We start from the raw sequence: 21179 nt of genomic DNA on the forward strand, positions 1-21179 counted from the left end.
TTTATGTTTGTCACTTGTTATTCCTAAGCAGATCAGTCCAAAAAGAAATCTTCTATCAAAGCGTGGTTGCCAGTGTTATTACTAATTTTTGTTACCAGTTGTTTCTACATGAAATGGACTTCAACCAACAATGTAGAAACCACCGCTGTGCAGAATTTCCAGAATCAGATGAAAAAACTTATGAATAAGTACCAAAGTCAGGATGAAAAGTTATGGAAAAGGAGCCAGACATTCTTGGAGAAACACCTGAATAGCTCCCACCCTCGGCCTCAGCCTGCCATCTTGTTGCTGACTGCTGCCCAGGATGCCGAAGAAACTCTCTGGTGTCTGAGTGAACAGATTGCAGATGCCTACTCCTCTTTCAATAGAGTCCGTGCAATCCGAATTAATGGAACTGGCAGATACACCCAAGACAGTGATAATGTCAAACTGGAAGTGGATCAGAAACTAACCAATGGGTTCAGAAATGGCCAAAATGCAGCTGTGGTTCATCGCTTTGAATCACTGCCTGCAGGCTCCACTCTTATCTTCTACAAGTACTGTGATCATGAAAATGCTGCCTTCAAAGATGTGGCCCTGATTCTTACAGTTCTACTGGAAGAAGAGACACTGGGAACTGATTTAGGTCTAAAGGAAGTTGAAGAGAAAGTGAGAGATTTCCTCAAGGCCAAGTTTACCAGTTCTGACATCCCTAATTCCTACAATCACATGGATTCAGACAAACTAAGTGGACTATGGAGCCGTATCTCCCACCTAGTATTACCTGTCCAGCCTGAAAATTCCCTGAAAAGTGGGGTGTGCTTATAACTGAGGGAGAAAAGGAACTTCTGAAGCCCTCTGACCAGTAATAAGACTCAGAGCTCTTTTTGCAAGAACCATTTTCTTTTTAAAGGAAATTAAAGTTCTGTTGTGAACATAGGACATAGTGAACGCAAAGCACTGTAAATGCTTTTAATTTCTTAGTCTTCTTTATATGGTCTGTGATCCTGAATAGGATCTTTTTCTGTTATGTGTAGAACAGTGAAGAGTTGACTTCGAGTTGCAATTTGTTGCAGGTTCCACAGAGAGTTCTCTTTGAGGAACCTGGGACCCAATTATTATAGGTTTGATCTGATTAATGAATAAACTCCTTTCCCATCAACTTTTCCAATTTTTCAGTTTAGGTATTTTCTTCCAAAACTTTCCCTACCACCTGCCCTCCCTATTCCCCACTGCCAATACTTTTTCATTGGCCTAGTAAGGCAGCTCTTCACACATAGCTACATACTTGTCTGTTCCCCTTTCTTTAGTACATTTATTTAGCACATGGATTTACCCTATTAAACTATTTCTTAGAAGAAGCACTGAAAGTTTTCAATGGTTGGGGAAATTAGGGGGTAAAAATCTTGCACAAAATTAAATTTAACAATAAGCCATTGAGACTTGGATGATCTAGGTGTTTATAGCATCCTTATCATCTCAGTTAATAATTCACTTTCCTATTTAGTATAGCCATCTCAGAATATTATAAGAAATTTCTGATCCTAAGTTTTAGAAGGCTATATATATATATATATATATATATATATATATATATATATATATATATATATTGCCTAATTTCAGTCCTACTTCTTGAAGGTGGACAAATCCTGGATAGTTTGTTGAAGATATATATAAAAGCTTTGATTTTAAAAAATCTAATATGACAGGATCAGTAAATAATAACTTCTCTGAACATTTGTTTTATTCTGAGTCCTTTAATAGAACTCCGTGAAGAATATGAAGACTTACTATGCATATGTTTATTTTTAGTGCCTCATGCCAAAAAGAAAATAAAGTACCACAGATAATTTTTAATGTATATTTAATGTGCTTATATATCAGTTTTAATTTTCAATCTGTAATTTATAGTAGTATTGTCTCTTAAATTGTTTTAATTTTTCTTAGATTCTTATAATAATGGAGTGACCTTGGGGATATTTTTTGTTTGTGAAACTTGGATAATCTTTATTCTTATTTTCTTTCAGAGTATTGTTAGAGTTAGACATTGATTTCATAAATTGCCTTTGAATGACCTATATTTGATGGTAAATGATGGTAGTTCAATTTTTCTTTGATGAGACCACCTAACATTCATAAATCACATCCCTATTAAGATGATTTTCTGACAATCCAAAGTCATATCAGTTGAATCATTTTACCAAAAAAAATTCCAAACAGGTAATGATTAGAAATATTGTCATTTTATAAATAAAAAAAAGTGGTGGGTGGGGAAGTAAATGTTTCTATTAAATATTTTGCTGACCAAATAATTTTAAGTGATTAATATTGCTACTTACTGTACCTTTTTGGAAACATTAATTGTAGTAGCTTATTTGTAAATGACTTTCAAAACTATTTTAGTAATTTAAATAAATTTACTTTTTTGGTTTTTATTCAGAGTATGGTATGAACTTAAATGACAAGCAGTTAAACATATTCCTTGTTCTTGTCCACCTGGCCTACCAGTTTTTCACTATCCATCACATTCCATTTCCCGTCTCTGTCCCTTTGCATGTTGTTCCCTGATTCCGAAATGCATTTTCTCCTCACCCTTGGTCTCTTGAAATCCTTAGTGTCATCCAAAGTACAGTTCATATGTCACTTTCTATAAGGAGCTTTTATCTCCAGTTTTCTTAGACAGCTCTCCTTGATATTGTTTTGTATAATTATGTATCCGCTCATCTAAATACCTGTAATAATCCCTCAGTAGAATGTGAGCTCCTTGAGAGCAGGCCTGTTTTATTTTTTTCCTTTGTATCCTCAGCCCCTGAAGTGCCTTTACACAGTTGGTGCTTAATAAAGATTTGTTGAATTGAATTAAATGATTCTTGAATGAGCTTGTTTATATTGGGAATAATTTATCTTGGTGACTTTTACTAAGAGACACTAACACTAAAAAAATTTGGGGTGTCCCTCACAAAAATCATTCAATTCAACAAATACTTTTGGCCTTCTATGCAAAAGAAAAGATTTGGAAATATAATAATTCCTGAAAGAACCTTGGAAGACATCATGAAAAAGGTGGCACAGAGCTGGACCCCAAAGGGAAAATTTCTGAAGGGGGGAGGTATATTGACTTTAGTAATAAGGTATGAACTTCATAATCCTCTTCAGAAAAAAGGAGCTATAGAACATCCCTGCTGCATCAGGCCAAAGGTCTAAAATTCAGAGTATTGGTTGAATAATTTTCATTGAGGAAAAAAGATAATTGATTTACATTTTTTTTGATTTACATCTTAAGAATTGTCAGATACTACCATTACTGTGAATAGGGAGACAAGAAAATGAAATTCCCTGCCCTCAAGGAACACAGTCTATGAAGGGAGTCAGTTAATATTTATGTATTATTTAAGGTTTACAAAATTCTTTACCTAGTTGATTCTCACAATCCAATGAGATTTATTAGTTCCTATTATCCCCATTTTATAGATGAGAAAAGAGACCTTAATCAGAAAACTTAATCAGAATGGGGCAGCTGGGTGGCTCAGTGCATGGAGCACTAACTGGAATCAGGAGGATCTGAGTTCAAATGTAGCCTCAAACACTTGATATTATTATATGAGTTACTCATTTTGCTTTGGGCTTATTTCCTATCTGTTTTATTTCTATATTTAGCCCTCAGCTAAATGTTTGGTAAAAAGTCAAGTGTTTTCTGGAGTTTCAGTCTGTTTTGTGTGACCTTGGGCAAGTCACTTAACCCCATTGCCCCACAAAGAACAAAAACAAAAAACTTAGCTAGAACTGCACAACTAGTATCTTGAGAAGATTTGAATTCAAGTATCCCTTAATGTTGCCTCCCAACTAGAACTTATGTAAGTTTATACATATGTACATGTATACAAAAACACATTTTTATTTAGCTTTCAGTCTTATCCTTTGTGACCCCAGTTGGTATGTTCTTGGCAAAGGTACTGGAATAGCTTATTATTTCCTTCTTTGGCTCATTTTGCAGATGAGGAAACTGAGGCAAGCAGGATTAAATGATTTGTCCATGATCAAACAAATGGTAAGTTTCTAAGGTCAGATTTAAAATCAGGTCTTTCTAACTACTGACCCTGCCCACTATCCACAATACCATCTAGCTGCTCCTATATTCACATACTTATGTAATTTTTATTTTTGGTAGAGACCTTATTGGCATCAGAAAATCCCTTCATAGATACAGATAAGTAACACATCAACTAACATTCTTCATTGGTTGCCTTGCATTTTCCAAGTGGTTTTGCCTAAGGTCACACATTTAATGAAAAGGATTAAATCTGATAAAATTTGTTCATGGCAGTGCATGTACATATATAATGGTATTTTGGCTAACCATGCTTTATATAGGTAATTCAACAATAATCATAACCAAAATATTCTTTACAAAAAAAACCATTAGTTTAAGGGTTATAATTCACAACTAGAATTATTTCCATTCTTCTTGTCTGAGCTTTCTCAGCTGAAAAAAAATGAAGATATTTGCGAAAGACCTCACTAAAAATCTTGATGTTATCTACAGTCCTAAGGAAAATATGCATCATTATCATCATCATTATTACCTAATTTCAACTTCACAAAAAAGCAAAATCATCAAAACAGACTCAAATTCCAGAAAACACTTGACTTTTTACCAAACATTTAGCTGAGGGCTAAATATAGAAATAAAACAGATAGGAAATATGCCCAAAGCAAAATGAGTAACTCATATAATAATCCACCATCCAGCAAAAAGTGACTGGAAATTTAGAGAAGCAGAGTTGGGAACCAATTGGACTCTGGCATCTGGGAAATTCATGAGTCAGAAAGTACCAGGTCCTTGGGTAACAAGCTGACTTGAAAGACTCCTTGGAAATTTTACTCCCTGTGGCTTTATGATTTCATCAATAACTCAATAGTGTTTGAATTTTTATAAAAGTCTTTAAATTTATTAGGCAGAAATATGACACCATAAGATTTCCAAAAGATTCCAAAAGACATAATTGGGTATGTTCCCAAAGGCCAAAGGTTTGTCCTGAAATATTTCTGCTTCCCCAGGATAAACTGGTTTGTAATTGTCAAACCTGTTTAAGCCCAAGAGAAGGTGTAAAGTGCATTAGTCACAGAGAAATTCAGCTTCTCAATCATGTTCAATTTTGCCCGAGTCTTGAGCACTATACCAGTGTTACCAAGTCGCAAAACACGTGTTCTGCTTCTGAAAAGTCTTCAACTTCCTCACCAATTCCAGTTTTTAGATTCCAGTGGCTAGTATGGTAGACTACAGTTTAAACTAAAATTTGATTGATCATCCATTTAGTTCTGGGCATCTCTGTCAATGAGGCTCCCTTTCATTTAAGATTGAGTTTTTTTTTTTCCTATCAGGTTGAGCTTCCATTCTGAGTCTACCTCCCCATTCAGATGCCCTCTGCCAACATCTCCTTCCTCTGGCTCTGTCTCACATGAAGAGGTGGCCCTTCTCCTTGCCAAGCTCTCTGATTGCCTCTCTACCATCCACAATTTTTTTTCACTTTTCTTCATTCTTTTCCTATATACTGACTGCTTTCCTGTTGCTTATAAACATACCCAGGTCCTCACTAGGTTTTATTCCAGATCATTCCTCCCTTTTGTGGTTAAACTCCATGAGAAGGCCATCTACAACTGATACCTCTGCTTTCTTTCCTCTCACTGTCTTAACTCATTCTGACTTCTGACCTCATCATTCAAATGAAACCTCTCTCTGAAGTTACTAATGAACTCTTAATTGCCAAATCTAATGACTTTTCCTCAGTTCTCATCCTTCTTGACCTCTGCAACTTTGACATCTCATCAGTCTTTTCTCCAACACTCTTTCCTCTTGAGGTTTCATCCATGATATTACTCTTCCTGTATCTGTCTGAACTTTCCTTCTCAGTTCCAACATTTCTTGGTATCTCTTTCTATTCCAGGCATATCAATTTTTCTCCAGAGATCTGTGTGTACCATAAGCTATCCTTTTGGAATTCTAGGAAAATTTTCCCTGAGTTCCTATACCAAAGAGTAACTGAAATTTCACCCAATACATTCCCAACATTATAAAATGATTGGCATGGAGTTTCTAATTCATCCTTCACTAGGACAAGAAAATAGGGGCTGAAACTGACAGTATTAGAAGAATCACCCTATCATTCAACTGGGATACCCCTAAAACCCTTGGGGATGATGTAATCAGTTTTCTGGACCCTGTTAATTAGTTAATTAGTTCCAATGAGAACTGAGATAAGGATCCTCAAACTTATAAAAGTTTACATACTGTTAGTACAACCTCTCAGGGCTAACCCTAGAACCCTCATGGGAATATATTAGACAAACAACCTCTCGAGTAACCCCATAACGCTCATCAGTTATAATAATCATGCTCAGGGGACCCAATTCTTCAGTGTGAGTGGGCATTGGAATAGTAGCTCCAGAGTATATACTATAGATATTAAAACACTGAAAATTGATTGATTAAAGGAAGAGATGAGTTTGAATACTGGTCTTTTTACCTTAAAAATTGTATAAAATTACCAACTCTGCAAATAGATATGAATGAAGTCGAGAACTATATAGAACAACAAAAGTAATCTTTCTACATAAAAAGAAATAGTGTTTAAAGTCCTAGACAAATCAGGAAGCCAAGCATATTCCATTTCTCATGCCATATGAAGTCATACCTCAGATAAGGAAATATTTCTGGCGCCTTTCATCTGAGGATTTCTAGGCACTTCACTGACATTATCTCATAGTAAATGTTAATACTCAACTTTTATAGGTGGATAAACTGAGATACCAAGAGATTAAAAGGCTTGCCTAATAAGATAGAATGAGTCAGTAGTCTAGCTGTAAATAATGTCACCCAGGATTTCAGGTTCCTTTGTCTATGACTTAATCACAAGGGGCACTTTCCCAAGTTCTTAAAATAGGAAAGGAAATCATTTACATGGATTTTCATAAAGTCATACCTTTGTAAAAAAAAACCCTAATACATTTTACCATAATTAAATTTAACACATCTATTTCCAGTCACAGTTGATCCTTGTGAGAGGGAGGTAATTAGAGGAGTTAATTATTGAAGATGGAATCTCTTCAAGTTGTTTTATAAAATTGACCCAGAGGGTTCTACTCTTGAGATGGAATTGTATCATTTTGTCTTCAAAGTTTCCAGTACTTTTTTCTTGGAGAAAAAAAAGGCCTAGAGATTATCCCATACTTAATCCAAATGCTACCTGGATCCCACAAATGTCAAGAGATGAAGATACAGTCATATTCCATACAGGCAGAGGTTAAGAAGAAAAACCCTTATTGCTACTTCAAGATGTCTACTCCCTATTTCTCCTAGTAAGAACTTTCTCATAGACCTTTTTTCATCCTGTCTTGGAAAAAAACAAGTTTTCATATTCACTAATAATACTGTTTATTAAAAAAAAACACATGAGCAAACATACAGCTTAAATGATCTTTGCACCAGATTCTTGGGCTAATGTTAAACTGGAAAAACAGGATTAAAAAAATGAAGTACTTGAGGTATACCACATGTAATTAAATGTGAACTCTTGAATATATTTTTAGATGGAGCATTCAAAAATGAATTCCTTGCTAAGGCCAGAGGAGAGGATTAAAGGTTTCTTTTTTAGCAATCACTGCCTGCAAGAGGTCCCAAATCAGTGCAAGATATTGTATATCCACATCTCTGGATAGACTTACCCTTTTTCAGCACTCACCCTCTTCAAGTCTCTAATGTTATTGGGGGATAAATGTAGCATTCTTAACTCTAGATATACCTGTATGGAAAAATTGATTTCCCAATCTTTTCTTTGTGTGATCATAGATGATTCTATCATATTTTTCCCCACACATGTACAAGATGGATAGGCAGCAAGGAAAAGAACACACCAGAATCCCAATTATTAGCATCTTTTTCTGATAATTACTTATTTCAGTGAAATCCACATACATGCCTGTACTACCCTTAAATGCTCTAGGATAGATGCAATGTTGTATTTGTGAAATAAATAACAATGAAATTGTACACACCTAGTTCCAATTCAATTCAACATGGATTAAGCAGCTTAGCATGGCAATTCAAAGAGGTTCAAGTGAGATAATATGTGTAAGGGAGAGTGTTCCATTTTTCCCCATTTCAATAATGAAATCACAGAAAACCCAGAATGCAATGTTAAATGTAAGGGAGGAATGATGTGATTCCATTCTTTCCCCAACTACCCATAGATGTAACCAAAAATTCAACCATCCAATGGACCTAGAATTTAATCACAAAATATAAAATGAATGGTAATTTTACCATAATGTGTGAATAGGTCCTTAATCAATCTGAGAGATTTTAGGGTATTGGTCACTGACCACAGGCAAAATGAGCCAGTTTAAGATACATCTTATAGACTTTAAACAGTTTGCAAAACTTTGCAAACTTTTATGCACTATATAAATAAGTTATTATTGAGATACAAGACATAGTTCCTGCACCAATGAACTTGCAATCTAATAAGAAAACATAGCTAAATACATATATATATATGTATATATATATATATATATACAAATATGTGCTGATGCTAACTAGTATTTTTTCTGATTTCTTTACTACATTAAATAACTTGCTAAGGAGAGATACAAGACATAGTTCCTGCACCAATGAACTTACAATCTAATAAGAAAACATAGCTAAATACATATATATATATATATATGTATATACATATATATATATATATACAAATATATGCTGAATGCTAACTAGCATTTTTTCTGATTTCTTTGCTACATTAAATAGCTTGCTAGGGAGGGAAATGAGGATATATTTGGAAATGCAGATGATGTAAAAACAAAACATATTAAAATTTTTTCAACATAATACAAAATGCCATGACTGTTTATCTGCTAATAAGCTATGCTTTTGTCAGTGTGATAATACAAGGCAGATTGCTACCTCCCCATAATTCACATTTTCCTGACTCCAAGTCCAGTCCTGTATTCATTATACCAAATTGCTTCTTTTGTCCTTGAGAGCTGAGAATAGACCCCAGAGGTCACCCAGCCATCATCACCTTGTTCCACAATTAAAGCAATTGAGGCTAAGAGAAATTGAATGATTGACCTGGGAGACACTGATTTTAAGTTGGAGGAAAGATTCAAACTCAGGTCCTCTGACTCCTAAATCATTATTTCTGCTGTACCAAGCTCTCCCTCCTAAGGGAGTTCAAGTTGTAAGAGACCTTTGAGATCACCTACTCTGACAGCCTCAGTCCAGAAAAGTTATATAAATGGATTTTTTTTGGTTTTCTTAAATTATAGACCTGTGATTTCACTGATGTAAGCTCCTGATGAGTGGACTCCTCTACTAATGCAAATTGTTCTTCAATTTATAGTTTAGAAAATCACCTGATTGGGGCGGCTAGGTGGCGTAGTGGATAAAGCACTGGCCTCGGAGTCAGGAGTACCTGGGTTCAAATCCAGTCTCAGACACTTAATAATTACCTAGCTGTGTGGCCTTGGGCAAGCCACTTAACCCCATTTGCCTTGCAAAAACCTAAAAAAAAAAAAAAAATAGAAAATTGCCTGAGGCTCAGAGTTTGAGGTATGGTCAGAGTTCCTAAGCTAGCCTGTATAATTAGAGGTTAAGACTTGAACTCCGATCTTCCTTATTATAGGACAGGCTCTCTATCTTCTACCCCCACAGTTGCCTCTTTTATGGGTCAATGGTCCACAACATACTGCATTTTTATGACTTGTTCATACAGATAGCACTGAAATTTGCAAGAACTCATTTTCCATAAAGCATTATTTATTCTGTCTTTGGTTAAACAAATTGCCATATTTGTTGATTATGTTATATAAAGAGGATATTGCAAGGAATCTTAGAATTGGATTTAGAGTTGGGAAGAATCCTAGAAATCATCAAGTCCAGTTTCCTCATTTTACAGAGGATGTGACTAAGGCTCCAAAAGATTAGACATTTTGCCCAGTGTTATTTGAAGCTAAAATCTTACCTCTTAGAATAGTGTCTAGTTAAAAATACTATTTATTTTGTGCAGGCTTTTCAATTTGTGATCTGGCTCATACATAAAACCATATGTGTGTGTGTATATGTGTATATATATATATATATATATATATATATATATATATGAATATTTATATTTAAAAAATGCACTTGGTTCTAAAACCAACCATGTTCACATTACTGCCCCATTCTTTGTCCAATTTTATCTACCTCTGCTCCCTTGTTATATTTCCCAGACTTTCTATTAGAGAATGAAATTGGATTTGCTTGTAACTCAAAGCTCATGCGTTCTCATTCAACAGGTGGAGGCACCCAGTCTCAGAATTCCAGTAGCATTTTCAGTGACTGTGGGTCTTCTTTCAGAACTGGCACCCAGCTGCCTCTTCTATTTTTAGCATAGTAACACAGATAGCCTGCCAAGAGTGGACAACTTCCCACTGCCTATTAAAGCAAGGAAAGATCATCCTGCAAAGTATGGCCTGGTCTTGTTTCACATGGCTCTTGGCAGCTTTGTATCATTAAACATTTTTGTTTCTTTACAATTGCAGCTGTCTTGCTAAAAGATGGTTCCACAACATATTGCATTTTTATCATTTGCTCATATAGACAGCTCTGAAATTTGCATGAACTCATTTTCCATAAAGCATTTACTCTGCCTATGTTTAAACAAACTGTCACATTTGTTATGTTATATAAAGAGGATGTTGGCAAGGCTCTATCCATTGTGTCACCCTAGCTGTCTTATATACAAAAAATTTGGGGAATGACTAAACAGATGATGATGAGGTATGAATGATGTGACTGCACCACCAGAAAATGACCAAACTGATCATTTTGAAGATATCAGGGAAAAATTTTATGAGCTGGTACAGAATAAAGTGAGTAGAACCTGGAGCTTTTATACAATAACAACATTGTAAAGAAAAACAGTTTTGGAAAGACTTAAGAATTCTGATCAATTCAATAACCAATCAGCATTCCAAAAGACCAATGATGAACTGGGAGAAGAGTTAAATGAGTATCAAGGAGATGTCATAGAAAGAAAATCGACAAAATTTAACAACTGACTAATGTGGGAAATGAAGAAGAAGGAAGAGTTAAGAATGACTCAAAGACTGCAAATTTGGGTGACTGGGAGAGTGATGATGACTGCACCAGAAAAAAGGAAGTTTGAAGGAGGGATAAGTTTTGGGGGACTTTCCAGGATATTCAAATGGTTGTAAGCAGTTGATACTGAAGTACCAAAATTCAGGAAAGAAATAGGAACTAGATAGATAGATCTGGAAATCATCCAAATGATAATGAAACCCATAGGAGTAGATATCTGAAAGCATAATGTTTGTGGGGGGGGAACATTTGAGGGAAATTAAGACCAAGATCATAATTAATGGGACTTCTGGCAAGGAAAAGTATCACCTCTCCCTTTGAGATTGAAGTGATGAAACAAAATATGGTCATGATGGGGGTGTTGAGGTAGAAGAAGTTGACATCAGATGACCCCTATGTTTTCATTAAAGGATAAGCCAAGATCCTTTCCTAAGAGGGACGGAATGTTGTGAAGCTGTGATATGATTTAGAATATTGATAGGGAGAATCTGAGAGTCAATAAGGGAAGAATAAAAGAATTTCCATGCAGTAATAAGGATTGGTCGAGATTGGATATGATAAATCTGTAGTGGAATCAATCAGCATGTTATTATACTTTTCCCTTTAACATTGAGCTGAATGAGAGTAGGAGAGAAGGTAGATGACAAGAATAACCCAAAGCTGAGATTTTTCAAGATATGTCTGGCAATAGAAGGTGGGTGTAAGGGATTCAAGGGTAGAGAATGTTATATATTTGATCAGGCTGACACAGGGTTAATATAGTGAAGAATGGAAAGTCAAACCAGAGCAGTAATGACTGAGGACAAAGAAGGGATTAAGAGTCTTTCTAAATTGATTTCATATTATTCCCCCTCACAAAGTCTAGAATCCAGTCCAGTTGCTCCACTGTCATTCCCTCTCTTTTCTTTGCATAGATTGTCCTTCAGGTTTAGAAAGTATTCCATCCTCAACTTTTGGTTTTGTTTCTACTTAGCTTTTAAGGCTCATCTTGGATGCCATGTGTTTATATGTATGTGTGTGTGTGTGTGTGTGTGTGTGTGTGTGTATATACATATACATACATATATATGTATGTATATGTATATACACACACACATATACATACATATATATGTATGTATATATAGATACCTATCTCTGTGTGTATGTCTGTGTTTGCATGTTTGCATAAATAAACTTATCCATGTGGTTTCCCTCAAGAAGAATGTAAGCTTCTTGAGGATAAGGAATATTTCTTTGTTTTCATTGTTTTCTTTGTAACCTTTGCATCCAGCATAGTTTCTTACGCATTGCTTGCCCTTTGCTTTACCCTACTTCTCTCTGACTAATGGGATAGGAATGTAGTCACCAAATAGGAGGGGGAAGAAGAAAAGGGAGTAACCAAACCTTAGCTGTTATCAAGTGTGCCAACTGGAGCAGAAATGATAAGAGTCATCCAAGGAGAGGGAGTTCCAAGACAAGAGAATGTAGTGTGAGTATGGGAAAGGTCTCTGTGCCAATATTTGCCTTTGAGCACACTCCATCTCTCTACTAGCAATGAACAAGCTTCAGAGAATAATTCAGAACCTATATTATCGAGTTGACAAACCAGTTGCTCCAGAAAGCAATCAGAAGGCACAATTAGAGATCCCAGTCAGTGACAGAGTGCTGAACAAGGAAAATTGTGAAGAATAATAATCAGTGCCAGAGGTTCCAAGCTCCCCCCCACCCTGATTACTGGACACTGATTTTGGAAGGTCATGAATGGAAAAGCAGCTGGAAGACACTGGGCAGTTCCAGCCCAGTGGCTGGAGTTACAAGCAAATCCAGTGGCTGACATGGGGCTGAATCTAAGCATCTGAATTATGTCCCTTGAACTCTTGGGTTGGGAATATGCCTATAGACTTGTTTAGGATTACCTGAGTTTGGGAAAAGTCAAAGGTTTGCAGTTGATATAGGAGTTGTTTTAATATACTTGATTTTATACCTTCTGCTCTTTTGGTTCTGTGAATTATGTTCAGTTAAGCTATGTTTATATGGTCCACATTTTGCCATGATCATAAGATCAATATTCATCAAAACATAGGATTAAAGAAAAAAATGCAGAGCCTCCTAGTTGATGGGGAGGTTTAGTCAAGAAATTTAGCAGTGAATTCCACAAAGATCCCACTCCTAGACTAATACCTAAAAAGAAAAAGGATCTAAAGAATGGATGTTATCACCTTTCTGAAAATCACCTGGAGCCTATTTCCCTTTGGTTCTGGATGAAGTGCAAAACTGCAGGAGTGAGAGTGGGACTAATGATCTCTGGTCTTTCTGGTTAATTAGAATTATGTAAGTAGCCAGCAATCATGCTTGCTGGTCAGACTCCTAGAAGATACTTAAATACATGCTTGTTGAGTGAATGAATCAGAACCATTGAGGCAAGGGATCCTGACATGAAAGTTAAGTAGTAGAATCAGTGAAAAGAATTTAAAGATGATGATGAAACCAGAGATATGAGTATCTCTTAAGGATGAATAAAGTGAAATTAAGATGAAGGCAGGGTATGGGAAATGAAGCAGTAGAGGAATACTAAGGGACAATGAAGTATGTACTGAAGTCCTTAGTATGAAGGTTGGTACTAGGGGAAGAGGAAAGCTGTGGGTCAGGTATTTAAAACTTTGAAAAACAAGTTTTTTCTTCTTTCTACTGCTGCTGCTGGAGAAGCTGGGGCAAGGCAATCTGAGAGATATCTGTGGTTCATTTTGGGTGATGAAATCAAATACTCTGACTCAAAGAGGATAAGAAAAGGCATGGAATTTAATTCAAAGGTTACTACAGAAAGTTCCCAGTTCAGTTATTTAAGATTACAGAAAGGAGAGATCACTATGATAACTGGGCTTAGATCAGTGTAAATCCAGCATGGAGAAAGGGGTTGGTCAAACTTTTATAGTGAGCCCAGCCCACCTCCTGTGCAGGGAGGAGTCAGGGAGAGGAGGTCCAGGAGTGATCCACCTGAGGTGATTGGAAGCTCATTAGGCCAAGAGCCAAATGGGTGGGTGGGGGGGTAAGGAGAAGGGTCTGAAGGTGTTTTCTATTATCTTAGTGACTTTACATTTGAGAAGAGGGTTAAATCGAACAATGAAAAGGGAGTCAAGAGGACCACAGAAAATGTCAATCACAGATAATAGTTCCTTAATATTACAGAAAAAGCTAGACAAATATTTCTCCTTTAACACTGCAACACAGAACTGAACTTTATGATATATCTGGAGAGATCAAATCTCAGAGCAGAAGAGGTTGCTGAGCAACTATACCAAAGGGAGAATCTGAAAGTAGCATTGAGAAACAAGGGTTTTTTTTTTTATTCCTCCTCAGGTTTCTGTTAATCTAAGAAAGTATGGGAGAGAAGAGGTAGACCTAACTGAAGGTCTACAGAATTGTGCTGACCTCATTGCTATATGCCTATGAAATCTAGATAGTTTACCAGTGCCATGTCAGGAAACTGAATCATTTCCATTTAAATTGTCTTTGGAAGATTCTGAATGTCACCTGGCAAGAGAAGATCCAGACACTGAGGTCCTTTCTCCAGCTAAACTACCTAGCATTCCAACATTACTACAGACTGCAATGACAGTGGCCTGGACACATTGTTGTACGCTTGCCAAAAAAAATTTTATGGAGAACTCACACAGGACAAGTACTCACAAAGGGGTCAGAAGAAGAGATACCAGGATACCCTGAGGGTCTCATTGAAGAACTTTGGAATTGATTGTACAGCATAGGAGACACTGGCATAGGACTTCCCAGCATGGTGTGCCTACATCAGTGAGGGTGCTGCACTCTATGAGGAAGGCAGAATTGAAGCAGCTCAACGAAAATATGGCATCTGTAAATTTAGAGAACACACCCCAAGGTATTCACATGAACTATTTGTGCTCAACCTATGGTAGAGCATTCCAAGATCACATTATTCTGATCAGTCACAGTCGGACACACTGTAATTTGTCTCAAACATAGCAATATCATTTTGATCTTCAATAATAAAAGACAAGAACCTATCCAAGAAGCTAAAAGAATGCACAGTAGTTTGGGGTGGAGCCAAATGACAGAAAAAGGACTCTTCCTGAGCTCTCCCTGAGACCCCTCCAAGCATTTTAAACAATGCCATTTAAACGATTCTTAGAGCTGCAGAACTCACAAATGGATGGGGTAAAACAATTTTCCAGCCAACTATAACTTTGAAGTTCAGGAAAGGTCTGTTACATCCAGTTCAGAGTGGAGCACAGTCCAGTACAGACCCAACTAGCACAACCAGAAAACCAGGAGCAGGCCTTGGAGGCAGCAGCTGCTTCTGGAACTCTCAGGCTACAGATGGTAAAGGAGTCAAACAAATTAGTTGGAAGGAGATTACAGGGATTATTTTGTGAGCACTGAGATAGGATCTGCTCATGGATCTGGGTTGAGACAGAAAAAGGACTCTTCCTGAGCTCTCCCTGAGACCCCTCCAAGCATTTTAAACAATGCCATTAAAACGATTCTTAGAGCTGCAGAACTCACAAATGGATGGGGTAAAACAATTTTCCAGCCAACTATAACTTTGAAGTTCAGGAAAGGTCTGTTACATCCAGTTCAGAGTGGAGCACAGTCCAGTACAGACCCAACTAGCACAACCAGAAAACCAGGAGCAGGCCTTGGAAGCAGCAGCTGCTTCTGGAACTCTCAGGCTACAGATGGTAAAGGAGTCAAACAAATTAGTTGGAAGGAGGTTACAGGGATTATTTTGTGAGCACTGAGATAGGATCTGCTCATGGATCTGGGTTGAAGTCCTGGGTGGAAGTCCCAGGGTGAGGAGAAGCACTGGCAAATCAGAGCTTATGGCTGCAGTGGAGAAGGGACCCATATCAAAGTTTCAGAGCAGAAAAAAATGCTTGTGGTCATGCGCAGATCAGAGCACCCCAGGAGAGTAGTAAACCTCTCTCCTTATATCATACCATCTTGGAAAAATTGAAAACTTACAAGTCCCTAGAAGTGCCTCTAAAAACAGCTGCACAAAATCCCTGAAGCTTGAGACAGTATGCCCTCCACCTCTACCACTAGGAAGCAGAGCCCTACTTTAACAAAGAGTAAAAAGTCAAGAAATAGACTAGGAAAATGAACAAACAATAAAAAATTCTGACTATAGAAAGTTGTTATGTGATAAGGAAGATAAAAACACACTTAGAAGAGAAGATAACAAAATCAAATCTCTTTCATCCAGAGTATCCAAGGAAAAATATGAATTGGTCTCTCAGATCATGGAAGAGTTCAAGAAAGATTTTGAAAATCATGAAAGAGAGATAGCAGGGGCAGCTAGGTGGTGCAGTGGATAGAGCACCAGCCCTGAAGTCAGGAGTACCTGAGTTCAAATCCAGCCTCAGACACTTAAAAATTACCTAGTTGTATGACCTTAGGCAGGTCACTTAACCCCATTGCCTTGAAAAAAAACGAGAGAGGGAGAGAGAGAGAGAGAGAGAGAGAGAGTGATGTGAGGAAATCATGAAAAAAGAGACAACAGCTTGGTAAAGGAGATAACAAAATAATGCTAAAGAAAATAACATTAAAAAAACAGACTAGGCCACATGGTAAAAGAGGTACAAAAAGTCAATGAAGAGAAGAATGCATCAAAAAACAGAACTGGTCAATTGGAAAAAGGGTCATAAAAGCTCACTGAAGAAAATAATTACTTAAAAATTAGAATTGAGCAAATAGAAGCTAATGACTTTGTGAGAAATCACGAAACAATAAACCAAAACCTAAATAAAAGACAATGTGAAATATTTCGCTGGACAAACAATTAAATAAAACCAGGAGAAATAATTTAAAAATCACTAGACTACCTGAAAGCCATTATCTTTCAAGAAATTATCAAGGAAAACTGCTCTGATATTCTAGAACCAGAGAGTAAAACAGAAATTGAAAGAATCCACTGATTACCTCCTGAAAGTGATCCCAAAATGAAAATTCCAATGGATATTACATTTAAATTCCAGTGCTCCCAGGTCAAGGAGAAAATATTGCAAATAATCAGAAAGAAGAAATTCAAGTATTGAGGAACCACAGTCACTAGATTTAGCATATTATACATTAAAGGATCAAAGTGTTTGGAATATGATACTCCATAGGACAAAGAGGTGTCACAATATTAGAACACACCCTATATTCCAGAATTAAGGTCAAGCAAGCTGTGCCTTGAGCTTGAGAGGAGGTAGTATTACAACCAAGAATCATCTACCAGCAAAATGGAGTATAATTCTTTAGGGGGAAAATAGGCATTAAATAAAATAGAGAATCTTCAAGAATTCTTAATGAAAAGATTAGAGTTGAATAGAAAATTTGACTTTCAAATACTAGACTCAAGGGAAACATAAAAAAGGTAAATAGGAAAGAAAAATTTTATAAGGGACTTAATAAAGTAAAACTGTTTACATTCCTGTAACTCATAAGAACTTCCTCATTATTGAGGCAGTAGAAAGTATATATAAATATATATATATACATATAGGCAGAGGGCATGGTGTGAATTGATATGAAGAGACAGTATCTAAAAACATTAAATTAAGAAGTGAGAGGGTAATATAGTAGGAGAAAAGGAAAGAGTAAGGTAGAATATGATAAATTATCTCACATAAAAGAGGCAAGAAGGGGAATGAACATACCTTACTCTCATCAGATTTGGCTTGAAGATAGAATAACATACACATTCAATTGAATATCAAAAATCCACTTACCCTATAGAAAAGTAGGAAGGGAAGGGGAAAAGAGAAAGGGGGTAGTGATAGAAGGGATAGTGATTGGGGAAGGGGATAGGAATAATACTCTTTTGAGAAGGGACAGGTTGAAAGGAAAGAGAGGGAGACAAGAAATGGGTGGGAAAAAATAGGATAGAAGGAAATACAGTCAGCAATAGTAACTGAAGAAAATTTTGGAGCAAGTTTCTCTGATAAAAACCTCATCTATAGAACTAAGGCAAATTTATAAAAATAAGAACCATTTCTCAATTGATAAATGATCAAAAGAACAGTTTTCAGATGAAAGTAATCAAAACTATCTATAACCATATAAAAAAATGCTCTCACCCACTATTGATTGGAGAAATACAAATTAAAACAATTCTGAGGTAATATTTTAAACCTATTAAATTGACTAATAAAACTGAAAAGGAAAATGACAAATGTTGAAGGGGATGCAGGGAAAAAAATGAGAACTTAATGCATTATTGGTGGACTGATTCTATCATTCGGTAGAACAATTTGGAACTCTGCTCAAAGGGCTATAAGATTAGGACTGTATACCAAAAGTGATGAAAAAAAAATAAAAAGGAAGAGAATCCCTCTATATAAAAATATTTATAACAACTCTTTTCTGGTGACAAAGAATTGGAAATTGAGTAAGATATCCATCATTAGGGGAATGGCTAAATAAATTGTGATATGTGATTATGATGTAATATTATTGTGCTTTAAGAAATCATGACCAGCTGATGATGGGGGCAGCTGGGAGGGGGCAGTGGATAGAGCATGGGCCCTGGAATTAGGAGGATGTGAGTTCAAATCCAGCCTCAGGCACTTAATAATTACCTAGCTGTGTGACCTTGCCAAGTCACTTAACCCTATTGCCTTACAAATCACCCCCCCCCCAATAGAAATGATAATCAGGATATTCTCAGAAGAAACGGGGAAGACTTACATGGACTGATGCAAAGTGAAATTTACTGTGTACAAAGTAGCAAAAATATTATAAGATGATCAGTTATGAATGACTTAGTTATTCTCAGCTGTACAATGATCCAAGACAACTCTGAAGGACTTATCATGAAAAATACTATTTATCCCAGAGAAAGAATTGTTGGTGACTGAATACAAATTGAAGCATATACTTTTTTTTGCCTTATTTTTCTTGAGGTTTTGTTTGTTTTCTTTTACACCATGACAATTGTGGGAATGTTTTTCGTGACTACTATGTATATAACCTATATCTAATTGTCTGCCGTCTCAATAGGGGGTGAGGGAGAATGATGGGGAAGGAGGAAGGGACTCAAAGTTTAAAGTCAAAGTTTAAAAATAACTGATAAAAATTGTTTTTACATGTAACTGGGAAAAAATAAAATACTAAATAAATTAAAAAACAAAAGAGTGAACAGTGAAAAGATCCAGAATGAATGAGTGTTTGTTAATAATAGGGTGGAAGTTCCAGAGGGCACAACAGAAGGAAAGGGCAGAGGAAGGTATGGATTGTAGAGGATAGGGTTAAGGTAAATAGGGATGGGAGTATGAAGGAAAAGAATAGGGAAGGAAAGTGTTTTCACTTTAGTAGATGTCAACTCTGAATCCCAAAGAAGAAGAAAGCAAGAGCTGGGAGTTTGCCTTCATAGTATAGGAGAAGAACTAATGGATCTGGACCCCTGCCCTTCCCTGTCCTGTGATGACTATGCATGGATCAATAACATGTAATACACTGAATCCAGGTATGAGGAGTATTCTCTTTTCAGTTGTCTAAATTCTGTTCAATAATAATTTTTCCCTACTTCAAATTGTTGTCCTGTGAAGTCGTCAAGCTTTTGTTCAACTTTTGAGAAGTTTGAAATCTTCCTTGGTGATCGACTCCTAATTTTAACTCACTATTTACTAAAAAGTTTGATAATTATAGAGGTTACATAGCAATTGACATTCTGGGTCAGATCTGTGGTTCATTCATAAAGATCTTCACCTTTTTAGATCTGCTATCTGTGATAATTAAGAGTTATGTGATTACAAATGCCTTGTAAGCATAGATAAGGCAACACTCTTCAAAGAAAATCAAAGGATGTTCTGCATTATGTTTCTGACAAGGGAATAAGGATCACACAGTGCTTATTCACTGTTTATCATTATTTCAGGACTATTCATCATGACTGAATCATGGCCTTAGCAATGAGTTGTTACCAGTCATGAGTAAAGATAGGAGATTGTTTTTGTTGAGGATTGATTTTTACAGGAAGCCTCATCAAGTGAACAACTGACTTTATTTAGGTACATTCCTACTAAGACAGACAACACAGTGAATAGAAGTTTAGCCTTGGAGTCAGGAAGACATGAGTTCAAATCCTATCTCTGACATATATAAGTGATGTATGAGACAGCAAGTTAGTTCACCTCTGTGTCCCTGGAAACCTCTAAGAATATAAATTAGTTGAGTTTCTGATTTATTCTGTCAACAGTGTTTTCAGACTTAATCATATCCTACCCCCCAAGTCTTACACTATACAAATATTGCAGTAAAAAAAATAAAAGGTAAATGGAATATACATGTAATAAGAAATAAAACACTTATGGTTTGTAGAAATATTTATCTCCTTGAATAAAATACATATATTTTGTAGTTCTTTTTAAAAGTATTTCACTATTTCAAGGATCTGTGGCTCCATCCACTGATGCAAATTGGAACCTATTCCATGCTTTACATGACATTTTATTGAATTGAGGTCTTTTAAAAATCATTACCTGGTAATCAAACCCCTCATGACTCTCTGAATTTACAATATCCCTCAGATGATAGATATACTGTCTGTCATTGGGCTCATACTTAAAGCTTTTTTAAAATGATGGAGCCTATAAAAGTATTGTCATTGATTTGGGAACTCAAGATTATCTTCACACCATGATGAACCTTTAGAGTAGGACTTTGGAGGTAGTTAAATATAATCATTAGTCTAAAGTGCTTAATACTCTGCCTGTGGTAGAGATATACCTCATATATCATGGCTTCTAGCTTCTATTTGCCATTCTATTACTATATATATATATATATATATATATATATATATATATATATATATGTATAAACGTAAGTTTGCTTAAGATCCTTTGAATCAGGAAGTTTTAGAGAAAAGGATATGAGATAAAATACTTTCATTATCTATTCTGAACTGACCCAGAATTAGGTAAATCTAGCTACACCCCATGTATCTTCATATTGGCTAGTAGTGGGTCTTATATTTTTTGATCACTTGGGATATTAATCTAGGTTCCTAACATCTTTATTGTAGAAAAGTTCAAGGGGACAACACTGG

At 36.0% G+C, this 21179-nt stretch overlaps 1 protein-coding gene across 1 annotated transcript in view; it reads left to right on the top strand.

Moving 5' to 3' along the window:
• The window catches only part of TOR1AIP1 (torsin 1A interacting protein 1), a 42170-nt gene extending 39753 nt beyond the window's left edge, over positions 1 to 2417 (top strand). The window contains exon 11 of the mRNA XM_074220884.1: positions 29 to 2417. Coding sequence (XP_074076985.1) covers positions 29 to 807 — 779 coding nt within the window. The 3' untranslated portion in view covers positions 808 to 2417. The remainder of the gene's footprint in view (positions 1 to 28) is intronic.
• Positions 2418 to 21179: the final 18762 nt, after the last annotated feature.

The sequence above is a fragment of the Macrotis lagotis genome, chromosome 2 (genome assembly GCF_037893015.1).
Source record: "Macrotis lagotis isolate mMagLag1 chromosome 2, bilby.v1.9.chrom.fasta, whole genome shotgun sequence".
Lineage (NCBI taxonomy): Eukaryota > Metazoa > Chordata > Mammalia > Peramelemorphia > Peramelidae > Macrotis > Macrotis lagotis.